Genomic DNA, 20,571 nt, shown 5'->3' with positions numbered 1-20,571 from the left:
AGCCCTGAGCAGCTCTTCGGTGATGTGTGGCGATTGGTTTAGCAGCCATGTGGACAGTATTGACTGAGGTTATGTCGTTTGAGCCCCGCTAGAGGGCAGTATACCGTCAATAACCGCTACAAAACGAGAACAGAGCGGTCTTCACAAGTGTCAAATTTACCATGACACTACTTCAAACTTCCATGGAACACCTCAGGGACAGAGCAGGTGTGTGTGTGTGTGTGTGTGTGTGTGTGTGTGTGTGTGTGTGTGTGTGTGTGTGTGTGTGTGTGTGTGTGTGTGGCACTCATTCAGTATTAAAATAATCCTTTCTCCTCGGTATTTTTGGCAGCAAGCTGGTTTACAGAGTGTCCAGAGGCTGTCCTCCCCTCTGAAGTGTCCTTGAGCAAAACACCCGACAGCCCTGTGGCCGCTGTTCAATGTCTGACCCTGACCTTTGACTTCCCTGAGGAGATGGGGTAATGCAAAATACAATTTCCATATTAAGTATCATATCACTAATATTGTTACGATGCAGTATTTTTTTTCATTAGTTATCTTCAAAGGGGCGTTTGAGGTCACTATTTGCTGTTTTTCTTGTCTCGTGGAGTGTTTATGGATTCCTCAGACAGATTCACACACTATTTGTTACTTCCTCAGATATTATTTGGATCCCAAGTTTTTAAAAAAAAAAAAAAAAAAGAAGAAGAAGAAGAAGAAGAAGAAGAAAAAACAAGCAAGAAGTTGTTTTAAATGTTTTTAATCTTAATACTGATAAAAAAAAAAATGTGACATGTAATAGCATTTTTTTTTCAAGAAAAGTCTGGGAATGCATGACACTTTTTTTTTTTTTTTTTTTTTTTTTTAGCTTATTTACATAGATATTCACAAAAAGTATACTATAACTCAAAACTACTAGCCAGGAGGGTATACAATGTACAGAATATAGAAATAGAATACATTAAAATACCAAATAACAAACAATATAAAATTGGCATAAACTATATAAAACAAATAATATTTTATAGTTACACTGTGTTTAAAAATTGTTTTAAAGTTAAAATTGGCATGAGCAGATTCTTTCCTAAATGTGCAATTTATTTTGGAAGTCCACTGTGTTAGACTCTGTTGCTGACAATATCATTTTTTTCTGCTTGCCCCTCTGGATTTTAAACCTTCTTGTTGCATAAATTATGTTTTAAAAAGCAACTGCATTAACTAAATGATGCCGGATAGAATATGTTAAAACCTTTTCAACTACTGAAGCTATGAAAATATTTATGCAGTGGTTTAATGTGAAATACCTACACAAGAAAATGGATAGCTACATGACTGATGAGCACACCAGTGTTCATTGCCACTCAAATGAAGAAATCGCCGTGCAGTTTCTGATCTGCGCGCTCTCAGAGGTCAAGCGATGTCCGAAAGTGCTGTGCTCTTTGGGCCAGTTCCTTTGCAAACTCCTGAGCCTCGTGCAGAGCTTGCACGTCCGGGAAGTGCAGAGCCGCCTTCTTGGTGGCCACAGCCAGCTGCTTGAGGAGGGCACACAGGTGGTTACTTTTACACAACAGGCTCTGGCTGGACCCTCCACTGTGGGCCTCCTTGCACAGGGTGTCAACCAGCCTCTGTCCCACCATGATCACCAGTTTACTGTGCGAGATGAATGTCTCTGGTGGCTTGCCATCCTGCAGGCTGGTCACAAAGGCCCCGATGGCTTTCTGGAGAGCGCCAAAGTAAAGCCGGCAGTGCTCTGACCTGCGAGGTTCTTCTGTACCAATGTTGGCCCCGGAGGAATGACGCCTCTCATCGCCCTGTAAAGCAGAGAAATGGATCGAAGACAGAGAATGACTGTATGTTCCCCAAGAGCATCGCTGTTTTTTTTCCTATCTAATAACAAATAAAGCCAAGAATCCCGGTTGGCTTTTCTGCGGAGAAGTACATTTTATTTTATGAGAGGAAACAATATTATTCCTCAAGCAAGAAAAAAAAACACATTTTGTTGATGGGAAATACTCACCTGAGGCTTTTTGCAGGATGGTGTGATATTTTCCTTTGGTTCCATCTGCATCTCCTTTTGCTGCTTTTCAAAATCAGTCTTAGTCTGAGGAAGAGGAAAGTCAAGTGTTAAATCATTATACTTTTTTATGTGCTTCTGCTTTCCTTGTGCAGACCTTAGCTAATTTCATCATTCAGTTACCACTGTATATTGGTCATTGTATATGAAGTCATGAGGCAGAGGATAGAAAAATCTTCACCTGTAGCTGTACATAGTCACTGTCATCCTCCTCTAAATCCCCTCCTTGTTCACCACCATCTGGACTTTTCTTAATTTCTGGCTGACCTGTGGTGTTGGGAAGCTCTGGCTCTTTCTGCGGAGCTCGGAACAGAAGCTTGCTATTGGCATTAAGGATGGACACCAGGCGCTTCACGTCCTCTGGCACAGTGCGAGCCACCATAACAAACCGCTCCAGCTGGTCGGGTGTCTGGACCTGCCCTGGGTCCTGGGACAGAGTGTTCAGGGGCCAGCCAGCCATATTTAGAGCGCTCACTGTTTGTTGAAGGATTACACCTGAGTCCTCTACAATGGACAGCTGCTTGTGAAGCCTGGTCTGCAGGTTGGCATCGGTCAAACGACGAGCATTGCCCTTAACATCCAGAGCAAAGTTTAGGAAGCATGTCACAGAACATGCAATGCCCTCTGCTGCGTCCTTGATCTCCTCCAGGTGTTTCTCCAGATGTTCTTTGCTCCTCCAGCGGCTGCTGACAAACTCCATGAGACGAGGCACCGCTCTGCACACAGCCTCCTGGAGCTCCAGCAGCCTGCGGCTGGCCTCCTCCTGGCTAAGCGTCACTTCCCGCAGCGGCTCTGGAGAGGACGAGCTCAGAGCCAGAGAGTCGCAGGAGCTCGTGGAGGAGCTGGAGGCTGTGCTGATCCTCTGATTGTCTGCTGCAGAAAGATGTGTTGCTCTGCCTTTCTCATCATCCTCCTGCAATAGCGAATCCCCATTCCCCAGACGGTCCCGGAGAGTAGTCGGTGCCAGGACCTTCCTAATCCGCTGTAGGCGCACTCGAGTGTGTTCATATGCACCGCCAGAGTCCCCCCTGCACTCCAGAGGAATATGATCACTACGGGGATCAGCCAGGCTTCGGGTAGAGGGATTCTCCTGGGGTGGGACAGCATACACCAAGTCCTCTGAAGGCCGTTGTGGTGGTGGTTTGTCAAAAATAGGGGCCCTTGGCAGCACTTTAGGTGGACTAGGGATGTCTAGTGAGTGCTGTGTAGATAAACTGGGTTTTGGTATATCATAAACTAAAGGAGTTGAACTGCAGCTTTGCATGGGCCAAGCATGTGTTGGCAGAGTATCATAGAGCAGCCCACTGACAGCTTTGGAGGGCATGGTGTCATAGGAGCCTGGGGTCGGACCTGACTTCTCAGGTGCCATTGGCACATCATAGATCCACTCAGGCTTGCGGGGATTGGGCAGGGTGTTGTATCCACCGACCATTTTATGGGCCTCTGCAGCTGAGGGAACAGGGATGTCATAGCTAGGGTCCTGAGACAGAGCTGGAGGGACCGCATACACCTGCGCAGAGAAATGAAATAATTACCAAATGCAGCTCACATACACAGAGAAAATGCAAAGGGGAATGAGGGAATCAAGCGTATTCATGCCATTTTCTGCTTTATTTGATAAAGTTGACAGTAACAGATAATGAGAGAGTAAGCATATGAGATAAATCTCAAGAGCAAGACTTGCAAACATGCCAAACTGAGTACATGCTAGGTGTCTTTGTTCACTAATCCACAGACTGGCAAAATGTCTGGAACTTACGTAAGAGTGACCTGGACCGTTACACCTCAGGCTGTCCCGAGAATCCAATCTCCTCTCCAGCTCAGAAACAGGGATCAGAGAGGCTTTTCGGGAAAGCTGTCTTGGAGTTGTTGAGGCCTTAAAAAAGGCAGTAAAGACATCAAGATAAGTTAAGGCATCTTGGGCATTGTTACACCACTACTCACTAAAATGGATTCGTAATATGTCAGATAATTTCTAGCAGCACATGCTGTAGTGTATATCTGCAGGCTTACAGTGAAAAGGGAGGCGCGTCTTGCTAGGCTCGGGACATCATAAACCTCCCCTTTCGGACAGGACAGGGCACTGAAGGCTGAAGGCTGCAAACAACAAACAGTCTTTAACATGAGGGTTGATTGGCAACGCTTGCACTTCTTTAATCAGAGATCTATCTACTTCCTTGACATCATTCATTGACATCTTCATTGTGTAAACACCTTTATGGGGACAGGATTCTCTACAAGGCCCTTGAAAGTGCCAGAGAATCTCACTATGCATTCACTTCGCCAATTAACCCAGCTCTATAATGGAAACCATGCTGCTCATTGCATATTAGGTGGCTACTGCAGAGGGGAACAGGGCTCCCCTGAAGCAGGAAAGGAAATGGTGAACATGTGGGTAGACTTGTCCCCACCGCACAGGCACCCATACAGACACCTCTCCTTTTCTGTGGTCCCTGGCGGCATGCGCTGCTGTTTGCAGTTAAAAGTGTCTGAAGTCAGTCTCTGGTTGTCTTTTACTGGCCCATAAAGACCTGGTGCTGCATGCCTGTCCCCATGGAAAGGCCTCTGGTCCCCATCTGCAAGCGGTTTTGTCAGCAGGGGTTTCAGAGCTTCGCATTTTAGCGACAGTCTACCTCTCTAATCATGCGAGTTAACACTTCCCAAGGAAGAGAACTAACTTTGACCCGGGAGCAACAGACAGGCTAACATCTGCATTTAGCCATGTGTTTTTGTTCATGTCTGCTGTAAACACAGATTCATACTTGTTGAAATCCTGCTACCTGCGGACTAATTCTGAATGTAGACAAAACAAATTGCACCTTATGCCGTTCCGGTCGCTCTGTGCTGTGCTGAAGTGCTGATGGGATGGGACTTTTTGAAGCTGACAAAGGAGTGGATGGGACTTTGTAGATCATGTCCATACGTTCATAAGCAGGGCTGTTGGACGGTCTTGGCACATTGGGGATCTGGTAGATATTTTGTGGATTGTCACCACTTTGACGGTCAACCACCTTGGGCTTTTCAGTGCCCTGACTCAGGGAACCTGTAGTTGCTCCAGACTGAGGTAAGAGCTGCAGACGATTTGCAGGGGCCAGCCCTTGCCGTCCATACAGAGAGCACATCCACCATCCACTGGTGCCGGCCACATTTTGATCCACCACTGATATGATATCTCCTTTTCTGAAGGCCAGCTCATCTGGGCACTCTGCGGTGTTGTCGTAGAGAGCTTTAGCAAGTTTGTTCTAAAATAAAGAGAAGAGTAAATGGGAAAAAAAAGATAAGGAGACAAAAACATGGACAGGTACATTGCAACATTTTACAAATGGGCACAATGATATTCTTAGACTTGATAAAAGGATAATAGCTGACTGCCATACAACCTCCAAGAGTTTTCATATTTGTTCATTTTTTATGTTGTCGCTTGTGCAGCACAGGTTCATTTTTCTTTGTATCTTTTCAATAGATATTTGCCTTGATTACGGATACATTTATCCCAGAGGTGCTGTGCTTAACATATTTCTGAATATGGCAATGCTTCAGTGTGCATCTCCAGACCTTGTACATTTCCTCTTGCAAAGCATTGCCACAACAACTTTCGCAATAGCATAGTCACCAGTTTCACAATGAAAAAAAATGTATATATATATATATATATATATATATATACAGTGCATAAAACGTCATACAATGAATTGTAAAATGTACAGGTGGCTGAGCCTGCACAGGTGGCTTAAAACTAGGTCATTCTCAGCCTCATTCTGAGATAGATTGTAAATACAAAAGCTCAGTACAGAGGCTTTGTTAGAATGGTCTCTTTCTATGTCCTGTATTTTCACTTCCTTTTGGTGCTTCCTACAGAGGAAGAAATGGAAACAAGCCTCTTAAAAGCTTCCTCTTGCAGGCTAGTGAGCATCCTTTCTCACTGTCCCAAAAATACATTGTGTTTTGCAAATAAAACTTTGTTTCATTGAACATGCACATTTTGTTACAACATCTTTTCTCAAGCAAATCCAAATGACTCACAGATGCAGAACATGGCAAAAGCGTCACTGGAGTTTAAGACATGCATGTCCTCTTTTTACACATACATATGTTACACTTTGTGTTTGTGCCCTTTGTATGCACTTCTGTAAAGTCTTTGCCATGTGTTGAGACACCATCACTAGCTCTGCCTACTCACACGCTGATGTACTCTGTGTGGTTTTGTTAAATCTCACGAATGCATCTCTTCATGCATATGATCTTATATGACCACAAACACAGATGTGTGAGCTCACTGGTTTAGATATGACTTCAGCCTTAATGTACGCCCAGAGAGAAGCTCGTAGGTGTGATATCTTGTGTGATACGGGGTGCCAGCGTGAGAAACAAGCCCACAACCTCCAACCACTGGCAGCAACAACGGAATTTGAGGTGTTACAAGCGCGATGGGTGATTTGGACTTTCTGGAAATCTAGAAATCTAGAGACTTTCTGCTATCTGCATGAAGGATTAACTATTTTATGTAAAGCTAACACATACGGAGAGACATTTTTTTTCAAATGTCATATAAACTGAGCTCTAAGGCAATGATTTTCAAAGCAGGTTCGAGGTCTTTGAGGAACGTCAAGGTGTTCATCAACAAAATAAGGCATACTTTAATTTAACTTAACTTAACTTAACTTAACTTAACTTAACTTAAATCACCAGAACTTGTTATATATAGAGAGAGAGACCGCATGAACAAGGAATAAAGACAAGATAGGAACAACAACATTATGGACGTGGATGAAATATTGCTCAGTAAAGTTGACTTAAGGTTATTTGTATGAAAAAAAATAGGGATAGGCTATTTCTTTTTTTTTTTTTTTTTACTTTTGATCAAAAAAAAGTTTGATCTGAGTATTGTATGGATGCGGCAACAGTTTGGTTTCACTTCAGCTTGAAAGTACTTCACTAAAAGTCTTAATATCTGTGTTTATGAGAGATAGGGGCCGATAGCTGGAGGATAGTGTTGGGTCTTTACTGGTCCTCAGTTGTAGTGTTATTAGACCTGTCTTCATATGTGGTAGGAAAATGGAAATATATTTGATTTTACACACCATTCTAAAAAAAACAATGGTGAGCCAGAAGTGTTAATTTTGCATCGAATTTTTCTGATTGTTGTCTAGTTAGTTTGGGAATTTCTATATTTTCAGTGACATATTTAATTTTGGTTCGGTTTGGGTGGAGTATAATTTTTGGTCAAATGTACATTATGTTTTATTTGCCAGTGTCCAAATATGACATCTAAACAATTTAATACTTGACACAGGCCAAAATATCTTTTCATATCAGGGTTCCTTGAGCAAAATCACTTCAAATGGCATAAAGCTGCAAGAATGAATGACTACAAAATGAAAACTTGGGGCTCCAGAACATGGCAAAGTTTGAAAGGCGTTCCTCGGGGATACGGTTGGGGATGGATTGTACAGGGAGAGATGGTACAGACAGTCAGCACCCTGGACTAAACACACACACACACCACCCTCAGCTGATAAGTGTGTGTATGTGGAGGGGGGCTGCTGGCACTGCCTTACATGGAGCTGCCCTCTTTCAGTGGGTGAATCCTCCATAACAAAGAGGCCATTCACCATCAGAGCCCAACACACTCAGCACCTGTTGGGGTGCAGGCCTGCCAGCCCTCTGGAGCACTGGCCACAGCAGACCTCCACACACACCAAGCCCCAGCAAACTCCCTGCATAATCCTTTGGGTCATGCTGCAGATATGCAAGCACAATACACAGGGTCAGATGACAGCCAGCATTCTTAGCATCAAGATTTACGTTCTCATACTTTCGCCCTGGTAACATCATCTGTAGACTGTCCTGAGATGAGATTACCAAATGTTTGGTTACTAAATATTTCATTTTACAACCACTATCAACACTATTCAACCAACTATGCTTGCATTTATCCATCCAGGTCATAAAAAATGAACATAATGACAGTCATATTTCACCATCGCTCCACAATTCTGGGTTAAGAGGTTGTGCTGTGGTGTGTATCATCATAGAACAACAAAATTGCAGTTGTTATAAAACTTCCCAAATGTTGTAGTTATAAATGGCATTTACTGCTCAGCCATTTGACCTCTTTATCAGTGGCGGTACATTGTGTGCATACAGCCTGCATGTTTTCTAACCACAAATTTAGGTCACTTTCAAGGATCGGATGAATGCTACTGCATGGCCCAGCAATATACTGACTCATATCAATGCGAATTTATATATATAGCACCTTTCGTGCAAACATGCATGAACACGGAAACCAAAGATTTACACTTTAAAACTAAGGTTGCAACATCGCTTCAAATTAAAAGCCAGATCAAAGAGATATGTGTTTAAAGGCATAAGAACAGGAGGCAGCTTCACCAAACTATTTTTGAGACATACTGAACATTTAAAAGATACGTTGTGGAGGACCTTTGTGATCTGAGTGGAATATAAAATGAAAGATGTAGAGAAGTGCAAGGTCATTTAGCGCAGTGTCCTAAGCAGTGGGGTGATGCTTTCCATTTTCTGTGTTTTAGATCCTGCCGGCATCATCCTTGTTATAGACTTTTTAGGTCATTATTTAAAAAGGGGATTAGAATAGTCTAAACTGCGAGTAATGAAAGTGTGTGTACTGGCGACTGTTTCTGTGCCTATCACTGAGTACAGTAACCAAGTCAGATTCAGCTGTGAGTCTTTGGGATTCCTGCACACGCCTGCTTGTGCAGATCAGCCACTCTGACAGCTGGCTTCAGCACTTTAACCGCACAGCTGTCTCTGCCTTCACTCTCCCTCCTGCCTCTCTCCTCCATCCTGTTCACAAATTAACATGGTCTGATCAAACACAGTGCTGGAAAATGTTTCTAAAAACTCTGTGTATGGGTGGCTTATGTTCAAGGGATAAGCCACGTCAGGCCTGACAACACTTTCTGGATGTTAGCAGTGGATTATTGCTGTCATAAAGCGGCAGAAACACACAAATGATGATTAATTGCTATTTTTCCACCAAAGCAATCTAGTTCTTGGACAGAAGCTAAGTAAAGCAGCTTCTAAGTGTCACATTATTAACGTATGAGTGGTTTTCAGTTAGTACATTTGTGTTTACATTAATCATTATGTGAGAGTTATAATATGTTCTGTGGTCAGTGGTTAGTGTTTATTGGGTATTTTACAGTCTTTACACTCTAAATACCCATTTTAAAAAGACTGGCACTGTTCATGATGATTGCATCTGAAGTCAGCCGTAATGAAAATATCTGATCCTGATTCACGGAGGCCACTGATAAAGGAACCAGTCCAGGAAGTGGGGACCAGTGTGGGAATTGTTCCCTCTTGGTTCACTTTGACCTTTCACTTCTTCCCAGCCTGGGCACGACCTCTGGGTCAGGTCAGCACCTCATCCATTATACATTCAGACACATACCAGGGCCAGCACAACACCCATGGTGGTACACAAATCTGTCACACATCTCAAACGTCCACTAATCTGCTAAAAAAAAAAAAAAACAACTCTATTTTCCCAGACACAGAGTGGAAGAAGGAGGGTGTTCAAGATGAGTCAAAGCGCATAGTTTAGCTAATCTCTCTCCTTGAATTTGGACAGGAAGTTAGTTTGTAAATATGACATATTAGACTTTCCCACAGTAACTTAGATGCAATACGGGGGTGGGCAGTGGGAGGTAGAGGGAGCGAGATGGAGACAGACAAACAGACAGAGGGAGAGAAATTGAGAGAAATTTAGTGTCCCAGATGTTTCACAGAGATGAGGTTATTTTTTTTTGACTTGCTGGAAAATAGCTGCTCGTTAATCAATCTTTACAATCTTAAAAAATCGATCCAAGTTTTCTAAGGATGTTCACCTTTGTCAGCCCTCTCTCCAGCCCAAACAAATAAAAGAGGAGTCAGTGGAGACTAATTCAGTCTCCATGGCAGTGACACTGACTAACTAGAGCTGCCCTGGTATTTCCTGTATGGGAACTGGTGAGAACTATGTCAGATTTGATACACAAACACAGACAACTGGCAAAAAAAACATCTCAGGACTTTCTGTGGATGTCCAACATTCCTGCCTAGATAACTAAGACTGTTACACCAGTATGAACCCCGGCAGAAAAGTAGACTTCATATTTTCCAAAATTGATCATGTTTTGGCAAGACGCAGATTAAACATGAGTAACTCTACTGTAATTCTGCTCTACTGATACTGCTGTTCTTGTTGCAATAATTGAATTCCCAATCTGATTACTCAATTTGTGATACTTTGAGACTGAATGAAATGGGTCCTGTCAAAACTGAAAGTCAACCCATGATGCATAGTGAGGTTGTGAGGGTTAATAGGTGCAACCACGTCAGTGTAGCTTTTCAAGACAACCTAATACGAAGATATTCCAAGACGCACGGGCAAATATCTACAAAAAATTTGGCGCATCGGCTTTATTTAAATGTGTGTAAGGCTGGTGCATCTGGCTTTGCGGCTGCTCAAGCAAAAGGCGCACGCTGCCGGTTTGTGTTAAAACAGGAGCTTGGGCTTGTTAAACGCTGGTCCTTGTAGTCATCGTAAACTTCCAACCTATAGGCATGTATGCAACTCAACAAATCTATTAATAACATGATCAGAAATGATACACTGCAAGATTTGCCGTCCATTGCATTGTTTCAAACAGCAACAATAGACATATAATGCTGTAAGTTGCAGTGGTATCATAAAAATACACCGAGGAGGCTGAGGAGCAGGAGATAACCGCAGGCAGGATGGTTGCAGGCTCAGTGGTCTGCTGCAGAAACTTATCTTCTACTCTGCCTCTGGTTTTATTTATATACGCATTTCCTGAGCCTCATCTTCTGCTTTTTGTCACATTGGTCATACTATTGTATGCAGTCATCTTCCTTCCTATACACTAAAGTAATGGTGACAAACAAAACTCCATGTTGACCACATGGGCTTGTAATTAACCAGCTCTCATATACATGTTGTTTTCCTTGCTTTTTCCCTTCACAGGTAGCTGGTGGGGGAACGATTTCTCACTCTAAGTGTCATCTTTACCATATCTTGATAACAGTGGCAGTGCAGAGGCTCCATCATGGTTATCTTATGTCCTTAATCAATCTATTTACCTGAATTATTCTATTTCTTTTAATAACATGATGTCAAGGTACAAAATAACACAGGGAGAGACCATTTAAAAATGTCAACCAATAGGATATCAGTTAGTTTAATTTGATAGTAAGAGGTGAGATTGTCCAAAAATTTAAGGTTTTACTAATTGAATTGATTTGTGCCTACAAGTACAGCATGATGTCGTTATTATTATACACTGTTTTCCAGGAGATGACAGCAATGGGAGTCCATTTCTCGGGGAAAAATGCTAAGTGAAGCACTTTAACACCAATAACTCATCACCACTTTAAATTCTGATATCATTCAAAAAAAGTGAAAATTCAGCACATCCCAAATTGTACAGTCAAAGAGGACACACACACAAGAAAAATGCTTACACTCAGTAAGCATTTTTCTAGTGTGATGTGAGCCAAACAAACGGGTGAAATGTGAGTATTTTGTTCCCCTTGACTTGAAAATTGGGAATGTGCTACCTTTTCACTTTCTTTTAATATGTTAATTGGATTTTGGGTTTAGCACTCCACTAAGAATTTTATTGTTGAAGCTAACATCTTCATTATGAGATGTTAGTACAATAATTGGCAACAAACAAGACTGCCGTGCGAAGGATGACGCATTTTTCATTCTGTGCAACCAGGTTGAATTTAACTGGAAACTGGATGGATTGCTTTACAGCACAATGGCACACAACTTCCAGCACAAACAGCACAAGTACAAACAGCCTTTTTGCTATAAAAAGCAACAGGGTTTATGGGAAATGTGGTCTTGATTTTAAGAGACACTTGCACTAACAACACAACTGGCATTTGGAAGAGGCTAGCTATCCTCCAACTGGAAGACGTCCTTGAAGCTTTTAGGTCACAGGATGTGAGATGAAGGCCTTTCGCCTTTGTGTTGGATTCATAATCCACAGCTGTCATGCACATGGACAGTATCAGAATAACAGACCATTGAAAAGACAGATGTTATTTTGGGCCAAACTATGCATGATTATTTGGACTTCCTCGAGTGAGTGGGATGTGCAGAGGATGCCTCAGTTTCTCTGTGCTGGCCTCGTGTCATGTAAGCACTCATGACTTTGTGTTGACTCCTGCCCTCACATACTAAAAACAGATAAAACAGTGACAGCATCCCAGACAGCCTGAAATAGAGCTTTATGCGCTAAAATAAGCATTTCAACATAACAAAACCACTTCGAAGGAACAGAAATGAAATTGCTCAAAGTGGCGTTGTAGTCATGAGCCAAACTGGCCACATGCTGAGTTGTATGACGTGAGAAAGACAAGCTCCCATAATGGCTTTGTATGGGTATAATATCAAGATGACTCATCTATATCCCTTCCCTCCACTGTGTATGACTGATAGGACCTGGAAATAATTTACTTTTTTTTTTTTCCGTTACATTAATCACATCATGGTTTTTATTTTCAACCCGAAAGCTCCCAGTCCAAAGCTCATCGGCTCAAAAGATTCCTGCTTGAAGGGCCTCGATCTGAGATGCTTGCGGTATTTAACTGTGTAACTACATATAGGTGGGGAAATAGCAGTGGAGGCAGTGAGAACTATGCAAAAAAAGACATTTCTGCTAATTCTCTCCTTGTGATCACTTCAGGTAAATCGAGAAATTCAGAAAATCTTTGCATTTTTCTAAGTACATTAAAATTTATACATGCTTTTTGAGTATGTTCATGTGGCCGTGTAACAAACAGAGGCATGCCTGGATAAGACAACAACTGCACCAGCATTTGGTGAAACATTAAAATTCAATAAAGTCTCTAAGAGCATGAATTAAGGCTCAATAGGCATCATGCTGGACGGAGCATGAGAGCTTTCCACAGACGGGCACAAAAACCAGCTCAGACACGAAAGGTTCCCTCAGCAGATCTTATGCTCTCAGGCGAAAAAAACATGAAATAAAATAAAAGACACAGCACTTAAACAAATGTGCACTAAACAGCAGAGCTCAGACATAAACATGCATGTGTTTGTGATCAACGCAGAGACAATTGTGTTTTAATGTTTAGAGGTGGTTTAGAAGTGGGAGACACACAGGAGTGTGATCCACTCTGTGGTTTTATAATGTGGTACTTACAGTACAGTACAGTACAACTTACAGTAAATCATACTAAGATGGGACGGCTATAGAACGAAAGGAGACAAACATGTTGGTGAGCATTTTTTGTGTGTTTTCAGGGCTAGGTTATCATAAATGTTTAAATGAAGCCGAGGACAGCGAGGATGCACGGTCTCACATGTGCAAAGTGCAACATTTTAGAAATTAAACTTTGCCTTGAGCAGCAATTATCTGTTTGCTGAGCAGCTCTAACTTCTAAGCATTGTGTGTTAATGAGGCTCATAAAGTCCCATTCTCAGCTTTCTCTTAAGAGCAGCCCTATCGGGTTACAGCCCACAGTAAATCTGAAGACCGGTGCAGGTCACAGGGGGGCTGTGTATAGAAATAGGTGGTAGCTGACACCGCAAGTTAAAAGTGAAATCCCAGCAGGTGGTCTACAGGGAAATTCCTGCAGATGAGCAACGTTAGATTGGAACAAGTCCAGAAAAAAGTCAGAATACACCCAATATTTGACACTGCAATCATAAAAAGTTGACTGATTTATCATAAAAGTGTCACTCCTGAATTCAAAAATTGAAAGAAGTCCTAAATAATGAGACAAGTCTTGCGCTCACCTCCATTTTTTTTTTTTTTTTTTTTTTTTTTAATCAGGAGTCTTCAGTGTCCACAGAGGTGAAATAAGTCCGTCCAACGGGGCAGCTCTCATTGATCCCTGTCAACCATGACTAGTGAGGGAGTCTGCGTGAGGAGTGTGTGGATCCAGCGCTCGGAGGTTCACTGCTCCTCTCTCTCACACACATATTGTCTGAGCTGTCACCGGGAGCCAGACTGTTTTACACGCTGGGCGGGGAGATCAAGCTCCAGTCTTTAACAGAGCAGCTCCTGAAGCCCCATTGGCCTGGCAAACGCCCCCCCCCACCCGCCCCCGCCCTCCCTCCCCGGCAGCTGCCCCACCCCACCACTCTGTAGACCGCTTTCTTTCCTCCGCTTTATGTCACTCTTTGCTCTCCTTTACCCCCCTTTGTCTTTGCCTCCGAGTAAAGCAGAAGTACGTCAGTTTACTCTGCCAACTTCCTAAGTAACAATGGGGAATTTTACTTTTATCTTCTTTCTCTATCACTTCCCCTTTTCTGATCATTTTGTGGCATTCCCTTAAAAAGCTGATTTAAAAGCAGGTTGTGGAGGGGGGCTGTTTGAAGCAGAAATTTTTGTGGCTCCAGCCGCCGTTGTCTGGACAACACAGACAGCGGCGTCTGGGAGAATCTGGCTGGGGGTTGGGGTTATGGAGAGGGGTGATGAGACGGGGTGACCTTCCAAGTCTGGGGGCACCGGCCACAGAGGAGGAAGAATCCCAAAAGAGGAAAGGCAGAGAAAGACAGGTAATTTAGCTTGCGTGACTCTGTTTTTAAAAGGAAGGAATTCAAAGAATAGCGGGGGCTGTCACTTTCAGTTGATTTTTGTGTAACGGCATCTGAGACATCTGAGGCTGTTTTTTTGTCTTAAAAGGACTTGATGTGTGCGGGACTTTCTTAATAAATTTGAGTTCCTCAAACAGCATGTAAAATAACCTGTAAAACCCATGTCAAGACATGACTTACAAAAGTTGACACAGTACAGTGAGTTCTTCCAAGAATAAGGCGCCTATACTTTCATACTTTGGCACCTCACTCACTCAACTTTGGCATTCAATTTGAAACTTAGTGAAAGGCAATGGGCATAAAATCCACGCATCATATCAACATCAGTTACTATATCTGGATGTACAACATTTATCTTAATGTTAATCTTGACAGAGGGGGAATTTTGCAGTTTTGCATATCTAGTCTGCCCACAACTGCAACAGTGCCTGTGGTTTTAAAACGTTAACAGGATATTACCTTTTTTGAGAAATGTATTTGTGGCTGTGAGTTCAAAGAAAATTGAGCAGAAATGAGCATGTGAACTGATAATCAGTAGCCACTTTTTTGTTGTTTAATTGTTTAATAAAAATCTTAATCACAATTTAAGACAACAGATTAACAAAATATAAAAGTGGAAAAGACAGAAAAGACAATCACACCAACTCTGCGGTCACTGATGACAAATATGTGAGAAAAGTAAGGTATGAGTGTTGCAACTTTACTTTGAAAACAGCAACAAGGATTTTTTTTTCCAATTCAGCCTGTGAAAAGCTCCCTATTCAGTCACACAACAACTCATCGCAGCATCATTCACATAAAAACTGCTGTTACCAAAATGAAAAAGGAAATGGAGAAACAGCGCCCCCAACCTCTGATGTTACAGTGGTGCAGGGCTAACTCTGATCCTTTAAGTCGTCCTCTAAAAATTCCACTGTGAATAAACTCAGACAAAACAAAACAAGACAAAAAAACGTTGCCACAGACTCCTGGCTTGTGTCTCAGTATGCATGTCTGCAGTCAGAGTCTGCAAGCTCCCGGAAACTGCAGGAGACAGTGGTTGCACCGTCCGGTGGCCTGTTTGGTTCTCTACAGTAGGAGGGCGGGTGTTGCCATAGAGTCAAAACGCCAAGGCCGGACCGGCCTCAGTCTGTGGTCGTGCGGCGGTACCAGAAACGAGCCCTGAAGTCGTCACTGCAGGTCATGAAGCCGGGGTTGGTGGGCGAGTGCACGATGCAGCGGACGATGTTGTTGTGGCCCAGAGAGAGCAGGTTCTTCCTCTCGGCCGAGCGCGAGTCCCAGCAGCACAGGCTGATGGTGCGCTCATCAGGCAGCAGCACATAGTCCTCCGTGTGGTTGAACACTCCCTGTGTGCGATGCATCTGACGTCCGCTCAGCCCCGCACCTACAACAGCAGGCAGGGGAGCACACTCACTGAGATGCTGGATTTAACCACCAAAATCATGCAAAATTGAATATGGAATGGATGCCACTGTTAAGAGACTTCTTCCTGATGCTCCCTCTGCACAATCTACATCTCAGTTGTCTCAAAGTTGAACAGTCCTTCTCTTCTGTGCTGCTCTTTAAGTACACCCACTTGTTAGTGGTCGGTATAGATTTAATAATAGAAATCAATGAGGGATATAGTGCCTGGAAAAGTTTCCCTACAAGAAATATCCCTAATTAATATTTTGTATATTCTGTGTACACTTGCAGGCCAAAAGTCTATCAGCATTGAAACAACACACATTTGTCACAAATACTCATATGTGAACAAGGTCTAACTGTCAATTTTCAACCAAAATCCTATTTTTCCATTACACTGAGAGATACTGACTAAAATCTTGGCAGTCACCTCACTACAGAGCTACTTATCCTGCTTGGCCGATGTGTTGAAACAGTAAGTAAGTAGAGGCTTGCTTGGTTTTTCTACATGCCATAACATTAGAAAATTAAAACTGGTAACTTCTTATGAGCATTTATTAATTATTTTTGCCACTTGACAGAAAAAACAGTTGATAACATTGATAGATTAATTGACAATGACAATAGCCATTAGTTGCAGCTCTTTTGCCATCTTAAAAATCAGTTCAATAGGGTCAGTGAGGTTTCCAAAAATGGACTTGAAAGTATTTTTTATCTTAATTAGTTTTATATTAATTTAACTTCAGTAGACATAGCTCTAATACCAAAATCTTTAAATGTGTGGGTAGAATGTGTGTTATATATATTTTTAAGAATAGCAAAGATAAAAAAGCAGGGAGAAAATAATTTGATTGTGTAGTACAGCTGATTTTGAGAATGAGGATATGAATAAATGAGGTCTGGCACTTTGATAGCACTTCAGCAAAACTGCAACCTCCAAAAAACATGAGGTCATTGTATACATATGTATACAAATCATGCTGCCATTGTAATATAAAGCATTTCTGCTCTCCTCCTGTGTAACAGTACTGTGCTGTTGTGTCAATACCAGCAGCCTCACCTGTGTACTTCACCAGCGTCCGTCCTGTCGAGATCTCCCACAGCTTGACCACCGAGTCTTTGCCGCTGGACAGGATGTACTTGGAGTTCTTGGAGAAGATCGCGGAGCAAACCTCGGCGCCGTCGTGGGCCTTATCAAAGGTGGTGACGCAGCGGTTGGAGACGCCGTCCCACAGCTTGATGCTGCCGTCCTTGCTGCAGGTGACGTAGCTGTTGGCGGTGGGGTTGTAGCTGACGCCGCTGATGGTGTCCGTGTGCTGGTCCAGCGGGTTGCAGGACACAAAGCACTGGAAGGTGTTGACATCATAGAGCCGCAGGGTGGGGTGCTGCGTGCCCACCAGCAGGAAGTCGCCCGATGGGTGGAAGGAGATCGAACGCAGCATTTCAGCTTCCTGCAGGAAGACGGATATTTGATGAGGAAAAATACTGATGCCACTTTGTAAGCACCAAAAAATTTATCTAATCCTACACTTGACTGTTTTTGACATATTTTCAGCTCTCAGTGAGCCACATTAAAGTTTAGTATTTCTTCTTCTTTTTTTTTTTTTTAAGACTGTTTTGTGTTAATAATGTCAGTTTTACATAACTGGGCACCGCTGCTATCAACAGCAAAATTGTTAATTACCCAAATATTCAACGATTTTCATGTGGATTAGGGATGGACCAAAACAGCCAACTAGTCAACAGCGGATTACTGACTCAGCTTATTTTGTTTCTTATTTTCTGAAGCCACTGGAATTCATATAATGACATTAGCATCAGACATTGTTTTTTTTAAATGACTTAAATTAAGTTAACCACAAACCATATGCCACACAGAATTTGTCTTAACATCACTGTTGCAACACTGCATGCAATAACTGATTCTTTTTTTTTTTTAGATGACATCTAAGTTAAAGTTTCGTCATTCACTGAAAATGTCATCATGCAGAAACTGTAAACAACACCATGCCTGTAAGTCCCTGTTGAAGATAAACACAAAGGAAGAAACAGATCAGCAAGACCTTCTTTAAGATGAAACTGATGAGGACTCACACACCGGCTTTTCCATTATTAAGAACCTTTTTTTCAAACCCATTTACAGTAATGTTTAATTTAATAGTAGGGCTTGGTTATGGAAAAGGCAAGTCAATTAATCATTCTGATCACTGAAAATTTGCATGGCATGTAAAGACATAAACACTGACCTGTATGTGTTTAAATGCTCTTTTTGCAGAGGGTTTTGAATAGTCAAACAGTTTGAGGGTGTAGTCGCGTGAGCCAGAGGCCAGGATCTGTTCAGTCGGATGGAAGGCGAGGCAGGTCACTTCGTCAACGTGGTCGTACAGGGTCCGGATCACAGGGTGGTTCTCCATGTTCTGCTGGGCTGTCTCATTCATCATTACCTAACATATAAACAAACAACAACAAAAAAAAAACATTAAAAAATATATACATGTCTGCTCAGGGGGTTCACATAAAGACTGACAAATCTATACAGATTCTCAAACATATCGCACCTCAATGGGCATGGCACTCTTGGCCAGCATGCGCTCTGTGTCCAGGATCTTGATGGAGGCATCGGCAGAGCCCGTGGCGATGAGCTGACCGTCACGGCTGTAGGTGGCAACACGACACGGACCCTTATGGGAGGTTACATAGCAGGTCTCATATTCGGATGCCTCAGGAGACATGGTCTGGACATCGGCATCGAACTCCAGATCAATCCCCACTCCAGGTGCCACTGTGTCCGACCGACCGATGGCATACTGAACTGCACTGTCGTCATTCTCCATCCCTGCAAGAGGAGGGATGTCAATTAGAGACACTCTCAGGCATCCAAACACAGTGACCAAGCAGACGTACACATACACATAAAGCAAGCAGCCTCCTGAGTCCCATACCAATCTTAGCCAGCTGCATCAGCTGCTCCGAGGGCGACACCACACTCTGTGGTTTGACCTCATTGATGAGGCTGTTGGCAATGTTGGTGTAGCCATCATAGAGCAGCTGGCTTATGATCAGCTTGTACAGGTGCTGCCGGTCCTTCAGGGTTGGTTTGGGACGATACATGATGGACTGGCAGGCAGCAACGGGACGTTAGAGACAACTTCACTGTGGCAAAGAGAGAAACATCAAGTTAACTTACAACAGTGATCTTTCACCTGGCTGTCGTTACTGAGTAAGCATTAAAATCAACGTAAGAACTTAATCTAGCTGAATAAAGTCGGTGCGTTCACCTAGCTGCAAACACACACTGTTAGCCCTGAACACCACGATACAGCGAATGAATGGAACTTGCAAGAAACTAGCCTGTTAGCAACCCTGCTAACGTTAGCTAGCGTCTTGCTGCAGTCAAGATGGTGCAAAACAAAAATAAACGGATGAATAAATCTGTGTCCTGCCTATTCGTGTGCACGCCTCGGCTAAAGAAGTGCTTGCTGTTTATCGGCAGAGGTGCAACTCGTACTGCTAGCTTTATTTTACAACTTTAATAAAAGCAAAACCTCTCAAAGTCCAGGCGCTCAGTGGCGGTTGCCTTGGTCCTCAACCTCAACGTGCGTTACGTACACATTTTGCGTACTTACGTCACCACAGCGACTACAACGTGAGCGCAGCGTAGCGCCGCCTGTTAAATATCTCCATTATAAATGCAAAATCCAACAATAAACATAATATAATCTAGGAAAGAAGGAAAATTAAGGTTTTGGGGACATTTTTACAGGCACTGACGAGCAGACCGGCAGTTTAAAATTTAAATTGTTTTACTAAAAAAATTAAAGTACACATCAAAATTTTACATATATATAGCCAACAAATCTATGTTTTCAGATAATACAAACAAATACAATTTCTGCAGTGATGAACTTAAATCTTTAAAACATTTATTTTACCATTGTGAATATTCAAAAAAAAAAAAAAAAAAAAAAAAAAAAAAGCCAAAAAATAGCCTTTATAGTGGGTTCAACTACTCATAATGTTTGAAAATGATAAATCAGTGATTTCATAACAAACTTATTAATTTCATGCACAGGGATGGAGAATTAAAAAGCTTTCCGCCAACTGCATTGCTTTTTATGTGATTTTAAAGAATATATAAGACTGTCATACTTATGAACACTAAAAAAAAGTAATAAAACTCAGTATGTACTGTGAGCTCTTTTAAAGACGAATAGCTGATGTGTGAGTTTTTTATTTATTTTTTTTTTTATTTTTTTAAATTTTTAATTCATACTCCTGATTATTTAAATAAAATAAAGATTAAATAAAAAGCAATATAATGCTGCCTTCATGACCGGTCGGAATTATAGGTTTTAGTTGTTGAGTGCACATAAATGACACAACTGAAACTCGATCACACTGCAGTCAAATGGTGCAGGAAAGCCGTATGCCACAAACAACTCGTGGTGCATTTTTTTGCATTATATATTTTAACCTTATTTAACACCTGATT

The 20,571-nt window shown here is 42.2% G+C and overlaps 2 protein-coding genes across 3 annotated transcripts; both read right to left on the bottom strand.

Annotated features, from left to right (window-relative positions):
• Window positions 1–868: 868 nt before the first annotated feature.
• On the bottom strand, window positions 869–14,042 carry cass4 (Cas scaffold protein family member 4). The gene is made up of 7 exons (XM_030050807.1): window positions 13,872–14,042; window positions 4,873–5,295; window positions 4,067–4,150; window positions 3,813–3,929; window positions 2,235–3,563; window positions 1,997–2,080; window positions 869–1,790 (listed from the first exon to the last, which is right to left on the bottom strand). Exons 1-7 carry the CDS (start codon window positions 13,875–13,877, stop codon window positions 1,383–1,385), a joined length of 2,451 nt encoding a protein of 816 aa, XP_029906667.1. The 5' UTR covers window positions 13,878–14,042; the 3' UTR covers window positions 869–1,382.
• A 1,164-nt stretch (window positions 14,043–15,206) lies between these two features.
• On the bottom strand, window positions 15,207–19,728 carry cstf1 (cleavage stimulation factor, 3' pre-RNA, subunit 1). 2 transcript variants are annotated; one of them, XM_030052575.1, is made up of 6 exons: window positions 19,625–19,728; window positions 19,022–19,232; window positions 18,638–18,915; window positions 18,326–18,523; window positions 17,140–17,530; window positions 15,207–16,059 (listed from the first exon to the last, which is right to left on the bottom strand). In XM_030052575.1, exons 2-6 carry the CDS (start codon window positions 19,188–19,190, stop codon window positions 15,800–15,802), a joined length of 1,296 nt encoding a protein of 431 aa, XP_029908435.1. In that variant the 5' UTR covers window positions 19,191–19,232; window positions 19,625–19,728; the 3' UTR covers window positions 15,207–15,799. The 2 variants fall into 2 exon arrangements, with proteins under 2 accessions (XP_029908435.1, XP_029908436.1); XM_030052576.1 differs by having other exon boundaries at window positions 19,523–19,656.
• Window positions 19,729–20,571: the final 843 nt, after the last annotated feature.

This window comes from Myripristis murdjan, chromosome 5, assembly GCF_902150065.1.
Source record: "Myripristis murdjan chromosome 5, fMyrMur1.1, whole genome shotgun sequence".
NCBI lineage: Eukaryota > Metazoa > Chordata > Actinopteri > Holocentriformes > Holocentridae > Myripristis > Myripristis murdjan.
The sequence above is the reverse complement of the archived record's forward strand: the minus strand, read 5'-3'. Positions and strand labels throughout refer to the sequence as shown.